Source organism: Sarcophilus harrisii, chromosome 4, assembly GCF_902635505.1.
Source record: "Sarcophilus harrisii chromosome 4, mSarHar1.11, whole genome shotgun sequence".
NCBI classification, from domain to species: domain Eukaryota; kingdom Metazoa; phylum Chordata; class Mammalia; order Dasyuromorphia; family Dasyuridae; genus Sarcophilus; species Sarcophilus harrisii.
Window position 1 is genome coordinate 451,689,958 of NC_045429.1, and position 21,787 is coordinate 451,711,744.

The 21,787-nt window shown below is 42.0% G+C and overlaps 1 protein-coding gene across 7 annotated transcripts in view; it reads right to left on the reverse strand.

The window, feature by feature from the left end:
• Window positions 1–21,787, reverse strand: part of YEATS2 (YEATS domain containing 2) — an 86,373-nt gene that overhangs the window by 16,663 nt on the left and 47,923 nt on the right. For 5 of the 7 annotated variants that reach the window (XM_031968018.1, XM_031968017.1, XM_031968014.1 and 2 more), the window contains 9 exons: window positions 21,608–21,711; window positions 17,938–18,045; window positions 17,050–17,217; window positions 15,478–15,736; window positions 13,106–13,267; window positions 8,634–8,758; window positions 7,358–7,516; window positions 6,737–6,913; window positions 5,248–5,440 (listed from right to left, as the gene is read on the reverse strand). In XM_031968018.1, coding sequence (XP_031823878.1) covers window positions 5,248–5,440; window positions 6,737–6,913; window positions 7,358–7,516; window positions 8,634–8,758; window positions 13,106–13,267; window positions 15,478–15,736; window positions 17,050–17,217; window positions 17,938–18,045; window positions 21,608–21,711 — 1,455 coding nt within the window. Of the gene's footprint in view, window positions 1–4,234; window positions 4,966–5,247; window positions 5,441–6,736; window positions 6,914–7,357; window positions 7,517–8,633; window positions 8,759–13,105; window positions 13,268–15,477; window positions 15,737–17,049; window positions 17,218–17,937; window positions 18,046–21,607; window positions 21,712–21,787 lie in introns of those variants that run through there. The other 2 variants (XM_031968021.1, XM_031968016.1) reach the window with 2 other exon arrangements.

Sequence of the window (21,787 nt, forward strand, 5' to 3'; positions counted from 1 at the left end):
CTCCTGGCTCTTCCAGGAAGAAGACTCCCCCCCCATTCCCTCCCCCCCCCCCCAGCTGACATCCCATCCTCTACAAGAAACCTCTCCCAAGCGCTCTGGGGCACCTCAGCAGCACAGTGAATGGAACAGCTGGTCTGGAATCAAGAAGCCTCAAATCCAGCCTTAGACACTTACTAGCTCTGTGGCCTGGGCAAGGCACCTAACCTCTGTTTTCCTCAGTTTCCCCATCTGTTAAAAATGAGCATAACAACAGCAAGTCCCTCTCAGGGTTGTTGTGAAGCTCAACTGAGAGAGTAACTGCAAAGTACTTAGCACAGTGCTGGGTACACAGTAGGTGCTATAAGGATGCCAGCTGCTATTACTAATTTGAGTGCCTTTCCTCTGTTTATTTCTTATTTATGCCACAAGTGGCTTGATGCTCTCATTAGATTTGTGAGCTCCTGAAGAACACAGATTGCCTTCTGCCTCTTTTTTGTATCCCCAGCACTTAGTATAGTAGCTGGTACATAGTAGGCAATTAATAAATGCTGACATCTGGCTTTGATACCACAGAAATGTCAAAATCATAGCCAATCAACCTGCCATCCATCAAGTATATAATCTGAAAAGCTTCAGTAGAATAACAAAATATTTTCTTCTTCTTTTTTTAGTAATAGCTTTTTATTTTCAAAATACAAAGAAAGATAAATTTCAACATAGACCCTTGCTAAATCTTGTGTTCCAAATTTTTTCCCTCCCCTAGACAAGTAATCTAATATAGATTAAACGTGTACAATTCTTCTATACATGTTTCCACATTTATCACGCTGCATAAGAAAAATCAGATCAAAAAGAAAAAAATGAGAAAGAAAACAAAAAGAAAGCAAAAGTAACAACAAAATCAGAAAAAATGCTCTGTTCTTCAGAGCCCACTGTTCTCTAACTGGATCAGATGGCTCTCTACATCCACAGTCTACTGCAATTGGCCCGAATCGCCTCAATGTTGAAAAGAGCCACATCCCCAACATGTGCTTATCAAACACCAAGGAACTGGGGTACTGGGTTAGGAACCGGGAATACCAGGACAACAAATGAAACAATTCCTCCTTGCAAATCGCTTATGTTCTATGAGACAAGAGGTGGCAATATGCACAGCATAAATCTGAGGGGATTAAAGGGGCGTCTCTCTCCAGGCCTGGGACAGTTCAGAGTATCACAGAAACAGGGTAGAGAGCAGAACCGTCTGTAAGGGGCAGTAACGTCCAATGGACTCATGGGAGACATAAGGTAGAGGCAGCTGTATTTGACTTTGAAAGACAAACAGAGCTCATTTGTGGTTTGAGGCAAGGGGGATGCCCTGGTGTTGGGTGAGTAGGAGAACTTCAGGGTCAGATGCTGGTGACAGAACATGGGCTGGCTGGAGGCAGTCTGGTTCTGTCCCTTGCCATCACCTGCACCCGAGGCGCCTGAGAGCCTGAATGAGCGTGCTTGCTGTGACTGGTGACCTGCTGGCAACATAGATGCTACCTGGGCACCAACTAGAGAGGGCCGCCATGGTGCTGGCAGAAAAGGCGACCTCCAAAGGTTACAATGGACCCAGACTACGAATCGGCCAGCATCTATACTAGGGCTGGGGGTTCGGAGAAAGAAATGAGAAGGGTGCTTGCGTGGGAGAAGCTCATATCCATTGGTGTTTGGGAATGGAGGTAAGGTGCTCCTCCAATTCTAGTAACTGGGAAGAGATAACTAACTCAATGGGCAGAACAGTGCTAAGAATGGTCTCCAAAACGAAGAGAGATCCTTCTCGCCTGGGGAAACCCTGCTCCAGGTAACCCTAACTTTCCCTCTCTTACACCACTCATATGCGTCTTTCTGAATCTCTCCAAGTCCCCTTTCTGCTTCCCACAAACATGCTCATGTCCTCTTCAGACCTACGGGCCATGACTGTTTCTTGCCTCCACTTCTCAGACTGACTCCTGGATAAAGCCTTCCCTTGCTCTCTTTTCACTGAAGAAGCCTCCTCAGTTCAGTCACTTGACTGGTGACCTCACGAAGCTGCCATCTCCAATACCCTTTCCTGCCATTTTTTCTTTCCCGGCGCCTCTTCCGTTTGGACACTTTAACCACCTTCCCTTCCAGATCTGCCCTCTCCGTTCTCACCTTTAGTGACCTTGTCAGCTCTTGTGCACTTCGAGATTACCTCTCGTCAGACTGCCCCCACATCTGCAGGTTCAGTCCCCAGCTTTCCCCTGACCACCAGTCCCGACATCACCCCCACCATCACCTCAAACTCAACGCATCCAAAACAGAATGTGTTCTCTTTCCCCCTCTGAACGTCCCCATTAATGTGGAGAGCTCCAGCTGCCCAGACCCCCAGACTGGCAATCTTGCTGTCACTCCAGTTGCCAAATCTTGGTATCGTTACCTCTGTGGCTTCTTCGGCATTGGCCTCTTTTTTCTCCCCCCTGATCAGGATCTCATTTCTTCCCTCAAAATGCCTTCAATATGTTAACTTTTAAAAAACGAGCTTGTACTTTTTATAAAATAGTGTCACCTTTGGCAAGGCAATAAAGTATTTTCTGGCTGCTGCAATTCTTCCCCTGGCTTTATTTTATTTATTGTTACCATGGTACTCATATTGCACTGTTCAAACTTCTTCAAAAATGATGAGCAAGTCGATTCACTCTATTTTTGCTACATTCCAATTTTTGGAATCAATAGTTTAAACATGTTGGATGAAAGGAAATTTGTGTCTTTTCATCTTTATTCTCCCTTCTACTTTGGCATCTGTTTAACCAGTCAAAATGTGCTGATTGCACATAGAAGGCTATTTGGAAATAACCGGTACATCTGTAACTAATCTCTTTTTGGCAGTATTGATTTTTAAGATTCCATTTAGTGTCACTACCTCAGAAGCCTTCGCACTTAAATCAAGTATCTAGGATGTGCAGATGTGAGCAGACTATAAACCTGTCATTTCTTGCTCCTTGATATTTTCCAATAGTTTTCATTTTAAAATTGATGCAGCCTCTAGGTGATGTAGTACACAGGGTGCTGGGTCTGGAGTCAGGAAGCTTATCCTCTTGAGTTCAAATCCAGCCTCAGACAATTCCCAATTATGTGATTCTGGGCAAGTCATTTAACTGTTTGTCTCAGTTTCCTCCTCTGTGAAATGAGTTGGAGAAGGAAATGGCTGATCACTCCAGTTACTTTGCCAAGAAAACCCCAAGTAGGGTCATGGAGAGTTGGGCACAAGTGAAAAACAACAGCAAATCAGGGCACCCTCTGCCTCCTTTATGTTTAAATTTTTAAAAAAATTTATTTCATTTTTAAATAAAAATCTATTTTTCTCATTCCCGTCTCCCCCACCAGATTAAAAACAAACATGTATAATCAAACACAACAAATTCTTGCACTAGACAAGACCAAAAACCCAACATCTCATTCTGCAACCAAAGGCCTTCAGCTCACTCTTGGAGGTACTTTCTAATGGGTGCCCTGGAATCATGGCTGTTATGATCAAAATTCTTCAGTCTTTTGCAACACTGCTGTGATTATGCAAACTATTCTGTAATAGTTCTCCTTGCCTGACTGGGCATCTATTCCTGCAAGTCTACCCAGACTTCCCTGAAATATTTTTGTTCATCTGGATCAGTTTCTTCTTTCCTTCATTTCTTAGGATCAGATATTTGATATCACAGATCAGATGGAAGCAGACTGGGGCTAATTGAGTTGCCTGGGTTCCATACGACTAGTACATATCTGAAGCCTATTAAGAGGGTCAGATCCTTAAATTAATGTCTATAGAGAGTTTAAGAATCATGTCCTTCCATCACAAGTCATCATGAAACCACAGCTGTCCAGGGCTGTTGGACATTTTATATTTCTGTTGGTTTCATGGGTCACTACAGCCATTTAACTTAAAAAAAAAAAAAAAAAAAAAAAAGATTAATAAGTCTGGGCAGGGACTTACTTAGAAGCAGCAGAATTTGGGGGCTAGAAAAGAACTTAAAAATGATTAAGTTCAAACCCCGTATTTTTTACATGAAGAAGTTTTGGCTCAGGCTGATTAACCAAAAACTTCTCAGACTATGGGTTGGGACTCCATCGTGGTCATGTAATTGAATGTGGGGATTGCAAAAAATATTAACAGTAAAAAATATCAAATAATCCACAAAGATTGAATTCTTTATGTAAAAACAAACAAGCAAATCCATCTCATTAGTATGCAAGTTTGCTTTTATCTTTAATAAATGGTAAAAATTACAGTATGCCAAAGAATTGTTTTAAAATAAATTAAAGATTCATAAAATTTCTCAGATGAGAAGAGGTCAGGAGTAGAAAAAGTGTAAGAAGCCCTGAGTTAAATAGAGAAGTTCAAGATCACAATACAGAGTCCAGTTGGGATGTTGATTTCCCACAGTAGGAAATGGAACCTTAAAGAAGGAATACAGGACAAAGACAGGGTCTAGAAAATCAACTCTCTTGATAAAGAGCTATTTGACAGCAAGGCTAGATTAAAAACCCCTGCTTACTGAAGACTTGACGATTGTCTGAGACCATAACAAACAACTACCAGGAAAACAGAAATTTCTCTATGAAAACTTTATCTATACTCAACTTGTTAGGAATCTCATATGAAGTGAGATCTCTGACCCATTTGTACAAGAAGCGGTTGGATGGGACGGCTTCTCAAGACCCTTCTGGCAAGTCTCTCCAGCCCCCCGGGGTCTCCTCATCTATGAGATGGGGGAGGGGGCATGTTAGGACAAAATGGCTTCTAAGGCGGCTTCTGTTCTGGTTCTGACTCTATGGATGCAGTCCGTTCCCAAGAGCAGTGGCGAGTTAGCTGCTGGAAACCCTGAAGATCTGATCCTCCCATCCTGAGAGGCCCGTGCTTTGATCGTCCCTGTTTTATGGAGGAGGGAGCTGAGGCTGAGGAAGGTCAGGCGGCTACCCGGCTGGTGAGAGATCCGTCCTGAGGTGCTGGAGGATGGCGGACAATGACCAAACAAAGGCCCGGCTGCTCCCTAACCTAGCTGGGCTCCCACAAACTCATCTCGATGTGCACCATCACTGACAGGGAGGTCAGGGAAACCCTCGGGGGACCTGGAAATGGGCAGAATGTCCACAGACCCAAGGGGAGGGCGCCCTGAATGCAGAGTCCATGGGAGGAGCTGCCCAAGTAAGACAGGGCGAGCAGGGCAGAGCCAGATCTGGGGGACCCTGAAGATATAAGAACAGCCCGACCGGGGAGAGGCCATTTACCTGAGACTGCAGCTTTGCCGGAGACAGGGGTGGCTGCGCCCACCAGAGACGTGGCGCTGATGACAGCTGAGGCTCCGGCCCTCGCGGCCCCCGCAGGCCCTGCCTGGGCTGGAGTCACACAAAGCGACTGCTGTCCACAAGCTTTCCCTCCGGGCCCCGCCGCTGACGCCGAGCTGGACGCCGCTCCTTCCGACTGCCCATTGGTAGCACCGGGAAGAATACAAGGGAAAGAGAGAGACTATGACCTTTCCATTGCCCGGTATTTTTTATCCGAACATATGAAAGGCAGTGTGGTGTGGTGGCCAGAGCTGGGGCCAAAACCAAGACCCCTCCCCAGGTCCAATTCCTACCCCTGCTACATAATGACTGACAAAAGTCCCTGCGAATTGGAGCTCCCCTGGCAGCTGACCATGGCCTCAGGAGGGCCCTGACTCCCGCTCTGGCAGTTCCCTGCAGCAGGGAAATCAAAGGCCCGATCCCTTTCCCTGTCTGTCCCTTAGCCAAGAGAGCCTGCTTCAGACCACTGCTGTCTGCCCTGTAAGTAATGCTCAGGATATCCCGGCAAGTCCTCGGAGCATCCAAAGACAGCCCTCTCACCAGCTCTGGTAATGAGCAGATGAGGTGGGCCTTCAGGCTCTTTCTGACAGGGAATGGAAGAGACAGAGGCAAGGGGCAAGAAGTGGGATCACACTTAATCCTCCAAAGACAAGAGGAAGCTTTAGACTCTATGGAAAGAACTACCTTCCAAAGTCACTCAGGTCCTGGTTTTCTGAGACTTTATATCCCATCAACTAGCAGAGAAACCACCAGAACCTCTCATGTGGGAGCTGACAAATTTCTAAATTGTGCAGAAAAGGGTCTTCCCAACTTCTGTGCCAGTGAAGATGCAGCACAGCTCTTGACTGCCCATTTTGGTGATTACCCCTATGACAGGCAGGGATCCTTACTGAAATTAAAGCCACATCCCTCCTGATTTAGTTGAAACCCATTTCTAGTTTTTCTCTCTCCTACAGATGTAGAGAACTGTTTGACAGCATCCACAGAAAAACTAAGATACTGAATTTTTACCTGAACAGAATGGGTCCCATTGACTGATTTTCCCCAGGTTGCCACGTTATTGTTAAATACCTTTTGGGGATGTTGTTTCATCTAATATTCGCCAATGTTACGGCGGTACAATTAAAATCATACGTTCCTACTTTGTCATAAATTTGTTAACTAAGTCACCAATTTCAGAGCTGACTTTCTTTGAATAATGGAGGTCGTCCTCCCCAGGGCAAATCACCTCTGACTACAGCTACCTGGGAGCTTGCCCTTCTTCCTCTGCTCTTAAAACCCTCAACACATAAATGATCACCTGAGAAGGCCAACAGAAGGGGAGGCGTCAAAAGCAAGACTGGTCATGGATCCCCTGGGAGGGCCACCTTCAGTCGTGCTCTGTGGCGCTCACCATGCCCTATGCCCACAGCCCCGCGGTAACTTCCCTTACCTGCTGAACAACTCCATTGGCAGAGAGAGACACAGCAGGGGAGGCGGCGGTAGTGATCACGCCCCCCGCGACTCTCAGCACGGTGGTCCCGGGCTTGGAGAGAGGGGTGCTGGCTGGCACAGACTTCAAGGAGCCATCAGATATTTTCACCAAAGAGGCCTGTCCACCAGGGTTTGCCTGTGAATAGTAATTATTAACGACACAGAGTTAGCGGGTAATTCGAGGATTAAGAGCAGTCCAAGGATAATTACAATTTGTGTTAGGCAAACTATGGGTGGTTAAGGGAGGGGTCCTGGTGTAATGCAGGGCATGCAAATAAACGCAGCTGGAAACCAGAATCTGGAAGCACAAATCACTTGTGTTTTTAAGGACACCAGCTAATTTATCTTTAAAAAGGCAGTTTATAATACATGTCCTATTTCTTTACCAAGAGTGGAAATTACTTGTGCAATGTACTTGGTGTAGCCCAAACAACTGCTCTATCCCTTACAGACTTAGAGAATTGCTTCCTTTGGAGTGACTGAGTCAAATAAGGCAGGAGAGGAGGAAAAAAGGGAGATAGGGAGGGAGAAGAATTGAAAACAGGAAGAAAAGTGGGGGGAGCGAGGGGAGAAGCCTTACCTGGGTGAACAAAGCTGTTTTTTGTCCAGAGATGACTTTTAACGCCTGCTGTCCTTGAGTGGAAGATGCACTAACTCCCAAATTGCCCTGAACCACCGAGCCAGTCGCCAGCTGCTTCCCAGAACTCTGAGGAGAGGGCTGGCCAACTAAAAACGTGCCCTGGAGGTGACAAGGAAAAGCAGAAAGATCTGAGTCATGTGCACCCATCCTTAAATCACAAAAGGAGGCCTGGCTGTAGGGAACACTTTTCTTTAGATTCCGAAACTCCTTCAGCACCAAAACGTAAAGCTCCCTAGCATAGGGCATCCCTGACAATAATTAGAACACAAACATAAAGGGAGCGATCTGCCACAGGGGGATTCTGATAGAGACAGTTGGAGGGTGGCTTCCTCCTTCTAGCTCCGATCCTATGTCCCCTTCCCCTTCCTAGGCAACACCTAACTAGCTAATCTGATACCAACTTTGCTTCATGCCAGTGGTGAAGGCTACATGAGCATTTTATCAAGCAAGGGTCTTTTACAGACAATAAAAATGCCTGTACAGCTGTTACTGTTCCAGGGAGGCAGGATTTCCTCTCAGTGGAGGAAGAAGCTCCCATTCAATAGCTTCTCCATGCTCATAATTTTCTATGGATTAAAAAAAAAAATGCATGGAGGGAAGCTAGATAGTGCAGTGGCTAGAGCACCAGCCCTGAAGTCAGGAGGACCTAAGTTCAAATCCTACCTCAATACTTAACACTTTCTAGCTGTGTGTCCCTGGGCAAGTCACTTAACCCCAAATGCCTCCACAAAAACTAAAAAAAGTAGTCTCCCTGAGGTTCACCATACAATCTTAACAAAATGTTCTATCAGAACCAACTGTGACACTCCAAAAAAAAAAAAACATTTTACAATGTAAGATCCCGACTATTTTACAATTTCTACCAAAAAACCAACAAAAATAAAACAAAAACTTTCTTTTGACATTTTCTTTCTATGACATTTTAGAGACCAGCCTTTCTTGCACCATTTACCAGCTTTTGGAAAAGTGTCATCTCTTCTGTCATGTACGATTTTTTGGAGCTATCAATATATCTTGTCTTAGTGAAACAGACTTTCCAATGCAGCTCATGTCCATCTGCCCCCAGCCTCCCCAACACAAGCCTGGGGGAGCCCCAGAGATACTAATCCCCTGGTCAGCATTCTAGAAGTGATGGTCCCCAAAGGCGGGGCCTAAAGAACGGCTCCTCTCTTTAGTCTCCAAGGACATTCAAAGGGCAGAAATGAAGGATCCAAACCTGGGGAGTTTGCTTGAGGATATAGGACGTGTAGGTGAGATGTGGGGACACTCCTCCGGGGTTCGAGCCCTGTGCTCCCGCAGTGCCGCCGCTGCCTCCAGCTGCAGAAGCTCCTCCTTGGAGGTCTGAAACACAAAGAGGCGCCATCATCCCATATGTCCATCCCTGCCCCTCCCTCTGAAGATTTTCCCCAAACTCTCTAGAGCCGGGAGTGGTCTTGAAGCATGAAGTGAATGGACAAGTTCCAAAAACAGTGGAGAGAGATCTGAAAAGTTCTTTATGCTTTAGCACGGGAGAACAGAGAAGGAAAAGTATATATCAGTATTTTCTAGCCAAGAAGCTATATGACCTCTATCAACTATCTTCCTGTTAATACAAGTGAATGATCGCCAACTTGGGGTCATCCAATTTTCTCAAAGACCCCTCTTGGATTTTACTGAAACTCAGAGATTGTGTTCTTCTTATTTGGTGTTCTCTCCCTACACTAAATGAGATTTTTTTTTTTTTTTGCATTAACCATAAATGGAAATGCCCATTTTTTTTCCCCCAGACCACTCACCTACTATCCCTCAGCTTCTGGCCACTATGTCTTTCCCTCCAGAAACAGAATTTTCTGACCCATATGCCATTATCTCTTTTTCCAATAACAGAAGAACAGGTCAGAGAAAATAATGATTTCTTTTTCCTTAGCGTTTTGAGAGAGGATTCTGGGAAAGGGATGTAATAAGACATGAAATACCAGGCTCTTCAAATTTTCCCAACAAATAAAACATCACCTCAAAATGAACCTAATAATTAAAGTTCAGGCAAAGCAGTTGTTCTCCTAAGACAACTTGAGAGGATCTCAAAAAGACCAGAGACCTGGCCTAAATGAACTACAAACACTACCAGGCGGCCACCATAGAATCAAAAAGCAACAAGCCCAGGGAAGGGGGTAGGGCGTGGAGAAGAAGGAGGGGGCAGCTGGATCAAGGGCAGCCTCCTTTCAGGAACTTTCACATCACAAACAGTGTGGGAGTTAGACAACTGAGTTGGAGAAGACTGACCCCCTCTGCTGCCGTCTAGAATCTCACGGTATGCTGCTTGCAAGAAACATATTTAAAAATGAGAGATCAACATAGAATTAAAATAAAGGCTAGAGTAGACTTTATTATGCTTCAGCTGATATAGAAAGCTAAAATAGAGTCGAATAAAAGAGATGAACAGGGAAACTACAATACGATAAAAGCTGCCACTTTTAGAAAATGAAGCAGTATCAATACTAAATCTTTATGCACCAAATGTTACATCTAAATTTTTAAAGGAAAAGTTAACTGAATTACAGATGGAAAGAATAGTTGGGGGCTTCAGCCTTTTCATCTCAGAACTAGATAAATCTAACCAAAAAAATAATAAAAAAAGAAGTCAAGGAAATGAACAGAATTTTAGATAAGCCAGGGGTGATAGATATCTGGAGAAAATTGAATGGGAATAGGAAGGATTAACTTTTTTTCTCCAAAGTACATGGTATCTTTATAAAAACTGACCATATATTAAGGAATAAAACTATTATAGCTAACAAGAAAAAGGTATTTTTAATTGCCTCCTTTTCAGATCTCAATGCAATAAAAACTATATTCAATAAGGGACCATGGAAATACAATTAAAAATTGGGGACTAAACAACCTAATCTTAAAAGAATGACTGAGTTAAAGAACAAATCAGAAACAATTAATTTCATTAAAGAGAATGACAATGATAATATATCAAAACCTATTTAACTGGAGAAACATTAATTGGTCATGGAAAAGCAGAGCCAATAAAATAAAAATGACAATTTTACCTAAACTAATCTATCTATTCAATGTCATCCCAATTAAATTACCAAAAAAATTATTTTACTGAGCTAAGAAAAATAATAACAAAATTCATCTGGAAGAATAAAAGATCAAGCATATCAAAGGAACTAATGCAAAAAATGTAAAGGAAGAGGTTTAACAGGACTAGATTTTAAATCATACTATATAGCAGTAATTATCAACTGCGCTAAGAACAGAAAGTTGGATCAATAGAGTAGAGTAGACATACACTATATAGTTACAAATGACCAATAATCTCGTATCTGACAAATGTAAAGATTTAAGCTTTTGGGGTAAGAATTTTTATTAGTAAACACTGTAGGGAATGACAAAAAAAAAAAAAAAAAAAAAGCAGACTGGCAAAAATTGGGTACAAACCAGTATCTTATAGCATTTACCAAGATAAAATTAAAATGGATAGATGACTTAGATATAAAGGGAGATATCAGAAGAAAATTAGAAAAACATGGATCATAACATCTATCAGATTCATCATTATGGATAGGAGAACAATTTATTTATTAAAAAGAGATAGAGAGCATTGCGAGGAATAAAATGTATAGTTTTTAATTCTATTAAAAGATTTTATACAAATAAAACCAATGTAGCAAGAGCAGAGGGAAAGCAGAAAAGTGGAGAAAAAAGTTTATAGATAGTTTCTGAGAAAAAGGTCTCCTATTCCAACTATATAGCAAATTTTAAAGAATGAGTCATTCCCTAATTGATAAATTGTTAACAATATGAACAGGCAGTTTTTCAGTGAAATCAAAACTATATGGGCCTTGTGAAAAAATGTTCTAAATCATTATTGATTAGAGAAATGCAAATTTATACAACTTTTGGAGGGGATGTGAAAAAAACTGAGACACTAATTCATTATTGGTGGAGCTATAAACTGATTCAACCATTTGAGAATAATCTGGAATTATACCCAGAGTTATTAAACTGCCCATACATTTTACCCAGCAATATCACTATGAAATCTGTTTCTCAATGTGATTAGGGAAAAAGGAAAAAAAAAAAAACTAACGTGTTCTAAATATTTATTGCAGCTCTCTGTGGTGGCAAAGAACCGGAAATTGAGGGGATGCCTCTCAGTTCAGGAATGGCTAAAGAAGATGTGTTGTGTGATTGTGATGGAATACTGCTGTGCTATAAGAAATGATGAGCTGAAGTTTTAGAAAAACATGGAAAGTTTTGCATGAAATAATGAAGAATAGAACAGGCAGAATCAAGAAGATGTTGTACACAACAGTAACATTGCTCTAGGAACAATTTTGAATGAGACTATGTCACTTTCAGTCTTAAAATCCTATACCCTACATAGGACCTATGAAGGTCTCATGAAGAACCTGTCTATTCTGGGGAAATAACTGATAAAAAGAATACACACACACACACACACACACACACACACACACACACACACACACATTCATGCCCAATGGTAACCTTCTATGGGGCGGGCTAAAGAAAGAGTGAAATGGAAAAATAAATTCATGGTTTTTACTGAATCCTTTCCTTATGTGGTTCTGAGTACATGGAAATGTTCTTTTATTTATTTATTTTTTTGTTTATCATTGTGTATTTAAGAAAAAAAGAGAGATTTAACTGGATTTCAATTATGGTGTTTACACAACAGATACAAAGTGCCAGGTAGGGAGGATGCAAATCTTTCACTTTAGGGCCATTACCTCCATAGCCTAAACATATACACTATTAGTTATAATAGTTTCATCTCTTAAAACCCGACTGAGACTAATCATTAAATTCAGGTCTCACTCTACAGGTTCTTCTCACTGCATCCCACCAACGTGGCTGGTTTTGTGCCCAAGAGGACCTCGCCTAGAGCACCGTCTCTCCCTATGGTTTCTCTGAGGTATTTTGAGGACAAATAAGGATGGAGTTCTGTTGCCCACCCAGAGTTGCCAGTCCACATGGATGGGTGTGTACAGACAGAGGTCAGGTCAGCCACTCCCAGAGCACCACTGCCCACGGGCAGCTTGTCTCATAGGACTCCCTGAAGGGGAGAGCTGAGCCCTGCCTGAGCAATCATATAGGGAATGCTGGAGCTTGTAAAAAGACAGGAAGAGAAATGAAAGCAAGAAGGGGTACAGGACTAGGCTGAGTGAAGAGGGTGAGTGCGGGAGAAGGAGTTGAGGGCATTGGGACAGTTCTAAGATTTGTCTTGGATACTCGGGTTCTACCATTTTGGCAGGAGGGACTGCCTTCTATCTGACAGCCTAATTGGTAGGCTGGGGGGAAGGAGAAGAAGAGAGGAGGGGCTTCTGTTATCCTTTTCTTCTCAGTGTCAACAACATTAATGAGTCCTCCCAGACCCCAACCCTTTCCCTTGAAATACACCCAAAGTTTCTGATTTTGTCCCTTTATTCTTAAATGACACAAAAATATTTAGAATGAGCACATTTTTCTGGTACCAAAAGAGACAAAAATCAGAGCTGAGACCCTCTAAAAGGATAGCCAAGGAGGCATCCCCTCCCCTCGTGTTTCTCCGAGCCCCTGAAGGCAGGGGGAGCTGCCATCCACCCCTTAAGCCCTACCGGTTCATTTTCCAGATCCCAGATGACCCATCCACAGTACCCCAACAACCAAATGATTCAAAGACAGACTCACTCGCATTGTTTGTAGCTCGCAGGATGGCCCCTTGAGGGATCAGCAGAAGTTTTCCTTTTCCAGAAGGGTTCTTGCTATTTGTTGTTAAGTACAGTTTGGTGCCAGGAGGCAAATTTGCCAAGTTGGCCAGATTGGTGGCAGGCAGCTGCAAAGTAGCCATCACTACAATGACAGAGAAAGGCAGGTGGCAATGAAACACTTGAAAACAGATACATGAGTAACAAATAAATCTCAAGTTACTGAAATGACCAGTGGGAAAAGGTGACTATAAACAGTGGCTGTTCTTTGTAATAATAGCACTGTCAGAGTCAACACTAATATATAAATACAGACATAAACAGTAACTATTTATAGATATATAGTGGGAGGGGGTGGGAAAGAAGAAGAGGAGGAGGAGACCGATGATGATAGAGAATAGATAAATTCTCTTGCTAACACTGAATCTGGAGCCCATCTCTGGGCTATTTGCATTCTGGGACAGATTCTGAGAATTGCGCCAATGCTAGGCTTGGATCCTTGGCCTCTAACTGACTCTTTTTTTTCAGGGTTGAATTCCTCGGTCTTTGGTCAGTGAAGAGTAATATTTATTTTGGTTCAAACGAAGAAAAATCATGTTCAAGATCCATTTTCTTTTCAAACTAAGAAAAATCATTGTCAAGATCCATTATCGAGAGAGTACATAGAGGCCATAAAGGATGGATTGTGAAGTTGCACTTCCATTAAGTCACAGAGCTGCTGCGTGCTCCCCTGGGGGTCTCCCCAGTCCCTCACTGAGCCTGAGCACGGGTGGACACCAATGCAGCCTGAGTCTCTTTGACATCACAATCCAAAGGGGGAAAACTGTCAAGGCAAAGGGTGCGTTAAAGCATATCTAAGTGAGAAGTAACTTGAGAATTAGAGACTTTTAGTGACAGAGATTTCTACTCAAACCTGTCTTAGACACCAGGCTAGATGGGACAGACATTCTGCCAGAGGGCTATGACAGAAGTAGACACACAAATACCTGGGACCCAGACAGACTCTCAGAAGCACGGCACCAGGGCCAAGAGGCAGAGCCAAAGGAGAATATTCTGGGTGTGAGGGAGAGGGCTGTGTTTTAAGAGGCACTGAGTCAAAAGGTAGCAAGTCAAGGCACAGCAAAGTCAGGTGAGATGAGTGAGGAGTCATTTGTTGAGGAGCTCTCCATCTTAATGCTATGTACTTTATCTTATGAATCTAAAAATGTGGTCCCGAGAACTTAAGAGGTTTCACTGGATTGCTGTCAAGGAGGCCATGACACAAAGCGTGCAGAAGCCCTAGGTTAGAAGTCAAGAGCAAGGAAACCAATGAGGAGGTTGTTTCAAAAGTTCAGGCGAGAGATAGGGCCTGGACTGGAGCACTAGTGACAGTTGTGAAGGAAAAGGTAGAGATGAGAAACGTGGTGAAGAAGTCACTAATTAGGGACTGGGTTGGGTGGATGAGAACTGAAGGTGGCTCCACATTTGCAAACCTGGGAAATGAAAAATGGGGCTTTCACAGAAATACAAAGAAGCAAGGTGATAATATTGTAAATTAAGAACTGTTTTGGACATGAGGACGGCAGGAAGTAAAAGACTGCAGCTTGAGGGGGAAGATGGATAGAGGTTGAATATGTACATTTAGGAGTTATTTGTCTAGAAATAAATAGTTGAAGCAAAACTATATGATGATCAATTCTGAGGGATGTGCTCTTTTCAACAATGAGATGATTCAGGCCAGTTCCAATGGTCTTGTGATAGAGAGAGCCATCTGCACCCAGAGAGAGAACTGAGTGTGAACTACAATGTAGCATTTTCACTTTTTTATTGTTGTTTCCTTGCATTTTGTTTTCTTTCTCATTTTTTTCCTTTTTCATCTGATTTTTCTTGTGCAAAATAATTGTATAAATACGTATAGAAGAACTGCACATGCTTAATATATATTGGATTACTTACTGTCTAGGGGAGGAAGTGGGAGGGAAAAAAAATTGGGGACACAAGGTGTTGTGAAGGTGAATTTTGAAAACTATCTGTGCATATATTTTGAAAATAAAAAGCTTTAAAAAAAAGTGGGGGGAATGATCGAACTAGAACCTGAGTTTGGAATAACTCTTAGGAAAGGTGTTAGGACATTTGACAGTTGTGCCTCAGATAGTGAAGTGCTTACTTATAGTCATCCTGCAAAATGTGCTTTATGAAAACCTGAAGTAAATGTTAACTCTTTTTATAGGGTCCTCCATACCTGATCATGGGGCCAGTTAAATGGAATGTCTCTCAGGTTCCCACAGCACTGATTACTAATGTGGACGTTCCACTGCCAGGACATGGCTGCCCCTTCCCTAAAAGGTTCCCCAAGATGACCAGTAATACTGTTACCTGAACCCTGAGATCCACTTTTCGGGGCTCCACTGGAAGTCACTTGAGCCTTGGTTAAGGTCTGCACAGGTTGAGCAACAATGGTCCCTCCACCCCCGCTCACAATCGCTTTGGCGACTCCTTGGGTCACAACTTGCTTTGGACCCACGGCCTTGGCAACGGCGGAGCTGGCCTTGGCCACCAGGATCTGGCCCCCACTGATGGCCATGGCCTGCTTCACTGTGGACTGCAAAGCAGAGCCGACCGGCACGCCAACCACCTGCGTGAAACAAAGCAGACGTCACTGGGGCTCCGCCTCCTGGTCCTCGGTGAAGATGGGTGCCTCTCCGGAGCCAGGAGCAGACACAGGTGACTCTGCATGGCTCAGACGATTCCCACGGGAACAATAACAATAAAACCAGGCACCTTAAGCATGTGACATGGATCTAAGCCAGTCATCCGAGAGTAAACAGCTGGCTGCTCTGGGTGTGTAACTGGCAATGTGCCTTCTTGGCACAAAGTTTCAGGATGGTATTTGGGTTAAATGTCAACTAGTGGAAATCACTATAATCCTGCTGATGGCCGGCCCCGATTTTTGCTTTTCTTTTTCCAGTGTAGAGCTTGGAGTACTTAGTAACCTCTACCAACAAGATGAGATCAACAGCACGAGCTCATCCCAGAAAAAGTAAAAGTAGGACGGAAGCCATAAAGACTACATTTTAAGGTCTTTCCTTAAACCGTGTATTACAAGTGTCCTTGAATATCTTCAAGTAGGACAGTCAATCAATTTTCAGACCATTTTTTATATATGTATCCCCAGTGCCCAACCCAGTCCTTGACACTTAGCTGTTTGCTAAATGATGGATTGTTTAATTAGTAGTTATGAAAGAGAAATAAACTGAGAGATTTTCCACACTTGGAATATTAGTTTGACAGGGATAATATTGTAACTTTAATCAACATTAACCTAAAATTAGTGGGGGCTTATCAGGTGCTGTATAGAATACACTAAGGGATTCAAAGGAACAGACCACACAGAATTTAGGATGTCCCTCTTTCTCTTGTCTTTCTCTCTTCTTCTCCTCCTCTTTCCTTAAGCAACACATATTTCTCCTAAAATCTACCTATATGGCAAATTCTCAAATACCAGAAGCGGCTTAAGAAGCGTTCTCTGTCTCTATTTGAGGAAGGGTGTCCAGGCTCAGGGAAGTTTGATGGGGGGAAAGGGAGGTGACAGTTTCTCCTGCTTCAATGATTTCAGAGTTCCTAGAAAAGGTCACTTTTGATCCTAACCTCAGCTTGAGACTGATGCTCAGGGATTTGGCTGTAGGATCTCCTGCAATTGTCAGCTATTCCTACTAGTCATTGCTAACAAAAATGGGAAGGGTCCCCTGGATACAGCTTCAGTTATATGACCGGACTGACCCCAGAGCAGTGGAAGTGCTTTTTCCGTGACACAGCAATGGGCCTCGTACAGAGGCGCTGACTTGCCCTGGCCACTTGGCGGCAATGAGCAAGGAGTCTGGGTTTCTGGATCCCAGATCCAGAGCCCTCACCCTTCCCCTAACAAACCCTGGAGAATGGCTCCTGTACCTTAGGTGACTGAGCAGTCCCATCTCCTGCAGCCAAGACTTGCTTCTGAGGAGACACAGCTATCATGTGACCCCCCTTCACAGTCACATACTGGGGCAGAGGTGGCTGGTTGGAGGCTCCTGAGGTGGCCATGTGGGGGGCTTCTCCAGGCTCCTGCTTGATTATCACCTTGGAAGAGACACAAGGACACTAAATAAGGCACTAAGTAAGGAGACAGTCTGTCTGCCAGGATGATCAAATTAGTGAAGTGGGGTCTGCAAGGAAAGGCAAGAAGTGACCTAGAAAAAGTTCCCATTGGACACGAGTGTATGAGAAATAAGCATTTACCCTGTGAATATGCCAACAAAATCTCTTCACCGACCTCTTCACATCTTTGAGGCATGAGGCATTCTAGGGGTCTCATTTTAGAAAGGAGGCTGACAAGCAGAGGAGGGCCCCCAGGTGGGACCAGGAGAAGGACTTGGTGGAGACCTGAGAGCTGCCTTCAAGGGCCTGAGTTTGTCCTATAGACTAGTAGTCTAATGGGGGAGGATCTGAGGGAAGGGAGGCAAGGAGGAAAAGCTCCAGAGATAGAGTTCTCTCAGCTAAAGCAGCCCCCAGTGGAGCAGGCTGCCCCACTTGTGGGTACATTAGATGGGCCTTTTGACTATGCCATCTTTGCCATAACAATTGACAACATAAGGTTGGAAAGGGGACAACATGGACCCTCTGATCCCCCTAGACAGGAGAGCCCAGAATCCTGACGCTGCATCTCATTCCCCAAGGAGCTTCATGAAGGCACAAACCTGTGGTGGAACACCAATCAAAGATTGCCACCACCCTAATCCACTCAGAGATAGGCGACCATGGGCAAGGAGCTGAGATGGGGCCCTGAAAACACTCACTCACCTTGGTAAAAGCTCCAAGGCCTCCAGTGACAGGTTTGGGGCTCTGCACTTTAGAGTGACTCCCAATTGGGCAAAGAGGAGGCATAGACGCAAACAAGGAGTCCTCCTGCTGGGTAGGCAACATGGTACAAAATTAGGCAACCAAAAACCTGGAGAAAATCGGATTCAACTCCAATAACCTGCTTTGAGTTACTGAGGTTAGACCATTCTGGAAATTTGAAGATTTGACTACTTGACAAGATTCTCTGGAGCCCCCCCCCAGCCTCAGCTGGATGTCGTCTGTTACATCAACATGCTAATCAAAGACTTCCTTTCAAACACCATTCATTGCTTGGTTTGGAAACTACAGTTATAGTAAATATTTTTAAACCGTGTTGATTTTTTTCTTTTGAAGATAAAACAATTTTTCAATGACAGCAATTACAACAAAAAATAGCAACTTTCTGAAGATGTATAATTTTTATATAATATAAGCTTTTGTAATCTATCAGTCTCATTTTTAATTAATTTTTTTATTTCAACCCTCCAGAATTGAACCTTCTCATTTTTTATTTAAAAATATTTTATTTACTTTAATCAGTTCTCCTCATTAGCTTCCTCCCAAATAAGAATAAAAGAAAAACAAAACCTATTACAAATACATAGAGCACAGTCAGTCAGAGAAAACAAACTTACAAACACATAGTGTTTCAAAACACACTGGCCTGTCCAAAATAAACTTTTCTCATTATGTAGGCTTAGCCCTTCACCTCTCCATTAGGGGGAGCTGCTCCATCATAGTCCCATTTGGTCATTATTCTGATGAGAGTTCACAGCATGATAACTGTCTCTATTTTTAAACTGAATGCAAATTTAAAAATTTAAACTGCAAAATGAATCTCTCCATTACAGTTAATCTGGAAACATAAAATTCGATATTTAGAAGGAATCTCAGGCCTTCTGGTTCCACTCAGAACTAAGCGAGTATCACATTGATCACCTTCCTGAGAGGTGATATTTCAGGACTTCTTTAAAGATGCTGGTGTTAACCCTAATACTACATAAACTACCACAATAGAAATAAAAGGTATCTAAGCCAGCTCCTTCTAGAAAGAAAAAAAAATTACATGCTGACACCCAAAGGAGGAAGAGATCAGGCATAAAAATAAAATTATTGGCTAATATCACTAGTAATTGAAGCAAAAAATTTGAATAAACCATTCAAGATAGAAGTGACTTATTTTAAAAACTTATTCACTATGGATTTCTATCATGAGTGCTGGAATGGCTCAATATCCAACCAACAAAATATTTAAACACTTTCTATGTCTCAGGCACTTTTATTAGAAAACCTATAAACATAACAAAAATACAACTCATCTTTATATAAAATGGAAAAAATCTTTGAAAACAATATTCATTTATGTTAAAAACATTAAAAGGTATGGGTATTAAAGGAACCTTTTTGTAAATGGGATAAATAGCCATAAAACCATATACTAACATTATTTTTAAGAGAGGATCATTAAAGTTTCATCCAATAAGAACTACTCACTACTATCAACTGATTTCATCTTGGAAATAGTGGTAAAACAAGAAAATAAATCAAAGGAATATACTTGTTAGGTAAGAAGAAGAAAAAATGTTTTCTGTTGACAAATGATATGATGGTTTACTTAGATAATGCCAGACCCAATAAAAAAATTAATAGATAAAAGTAATGTCAATAAAGTGGCAATATAAAGTCCCTCTCTCTTCCTTCTCCTGCCAAATCATCCTTTCTGCATCTGTATATTACTAATAAAAAACAGCCGCAAGACAAAAAATGAAATCTCATTCAAAATAAATACAAAATGCATATCATAAAACATATGGGAGTTAATATACAAAGCCACAATCAAAATGTAAACAATTACAAGTAAAAAATAATGGAAATAAGCAAAACAAGAAATTGGATATTCATTATTCACAGTTGAGATTATGCCAAGACAATGAAAATGTCTAAAACATCAAAATAAATTTACAGACATACCAAACTATCAGGATATAGGACTAGTCAAAACTAGCAAAATTCACCTGGAGAATCTCAAAGCTCAAGAATCCCACAGGAAATATCAAAGTAAAAAGAAATGAAGGGGAAGGAAATAATACTACCATTTCTCCAAATATATCATATTACTTGGATATTAAATTACTTGGTAATGGTTAAAAAACAGAAAAGCTACAATGGAATATAGCAGATTAAGCAAGACCCAGGAATAATCAAAAATAGGAGCCTAGTCTTTGATAAACCCAAGAACACCAACTATTGGAGTAAGAGTTTCTTATATGAAAGAAATATTCAAGAAATATTTGGAATCAAATTGGCAAAGATTAGGTTTAGACCAACATTTTCCACCATATGCGTCAATAAGTTTAAATATCAACAGTCATCAAGATTAGGAGAACAGAAGATCATAACTTTCTACATGACCCAAGGAAAAAACCTTTCCAAGAACTTACCATCCAGAGAATTATATAACTTTTTATAAGAGGTTATTTTGGGCACTACAGTGTGTGAATTTAAATTAAGCCAGTTCACCTTCTACTTGCTATCTTTATAACTCTGGGCAAATTACTGCCCCTCTAAAGGCATCAGTCTCCTCACCTGTAAAATGAGGAGGTTAGATTAATGACCTTTAACATCCCTTCTAAATCCTACAGCCTAATTATTTGGGGTTTGGGGAGGCAAAGAGGTGATCAAACAAGGGAAAAGTCTGAATGAAAAAGAAGTATTTTAAAATCTCTATCCAGGAATTTAAAACACATCTTTCATTGCCTTTGGAAAGCAGCAAAAACATAGTTGGAGATCTCTGTTCAGTGCTGGGTACCATACTGTAAAAAGGAAGATCAAAAGACAAGAACATGTTCAAAGGAGATAACTGGATGGGTAGGATTTATTTTATGAGGAAAAGCTGAAGGAACTAGTGATGTTTCACCTGTGAAAGAGGGACAGGACAGCAAAGTCAATTTTTGCTATTTCATAACGCTATAGTAAAGATGGATGAAGGAAAAATCTTGGTGAAGCACACAAGTAGTAGCTCTGGTAAAGCTATTTCACCATGGGGCAGGTATACTACCTGCAGAAGTGACAGAGTAAATCCCTATAGGGACAGAGTTTATCCCTATAAACAGAAGGGTTTAAGCAGAAACTTGATGGCTAGACAAGATCAAAGAATCTTTATTGATCTAGAGAAGGAAAAATCCTTGGAAGCCCTCTAGTATAATCTGCTCATCATTCAGAGGAAGAAACTAAGGCATGGGAAATGAAAGTCGCCCAGAAAGTAAAAGGCAGTTCTAGGATTTAGATGCAGGTCCTCTGTTGCCAAATGCAGTTTTTCACACGAGCAATCTTCCTTTATATCAAAAATATAGTAAACTTCGGGTTACAGGGTGGACTAAATGATCTCTAAGGTTCTTTTGAACTCTAGGAATTAATTTCCTAAAATGTACAAAGTCAACTGAAAAAACCACTGTTTTTAACTGTTCAACAAGTATTTACTAAATGCCTACTATGAGTGACACTGGAGATTCACAACAAAAATGAAATGGCCCGGCCATCAAAAAGCTAAACCTCTACAGGGACAAACAATTTGGGTGAACTTGCTTACTTTTAAAAATAGACACATGCAATCACACAGAGAAGGTGTTACCTTGACCGTAGAAGTGACAAAACTACTTCCATGGATCTTAGGAATGGGAGATCCTGTTCCTTGGGTAGTCTGGGAAGCACTGGACAACTTGCTGGTGGGGCTTCCTGGAGAAGAAAAGATCTGATTCAAGACTAAGGCATGCAAAATGAGTTTAAAGTATTTGACAGTTTCTCTCCTTCT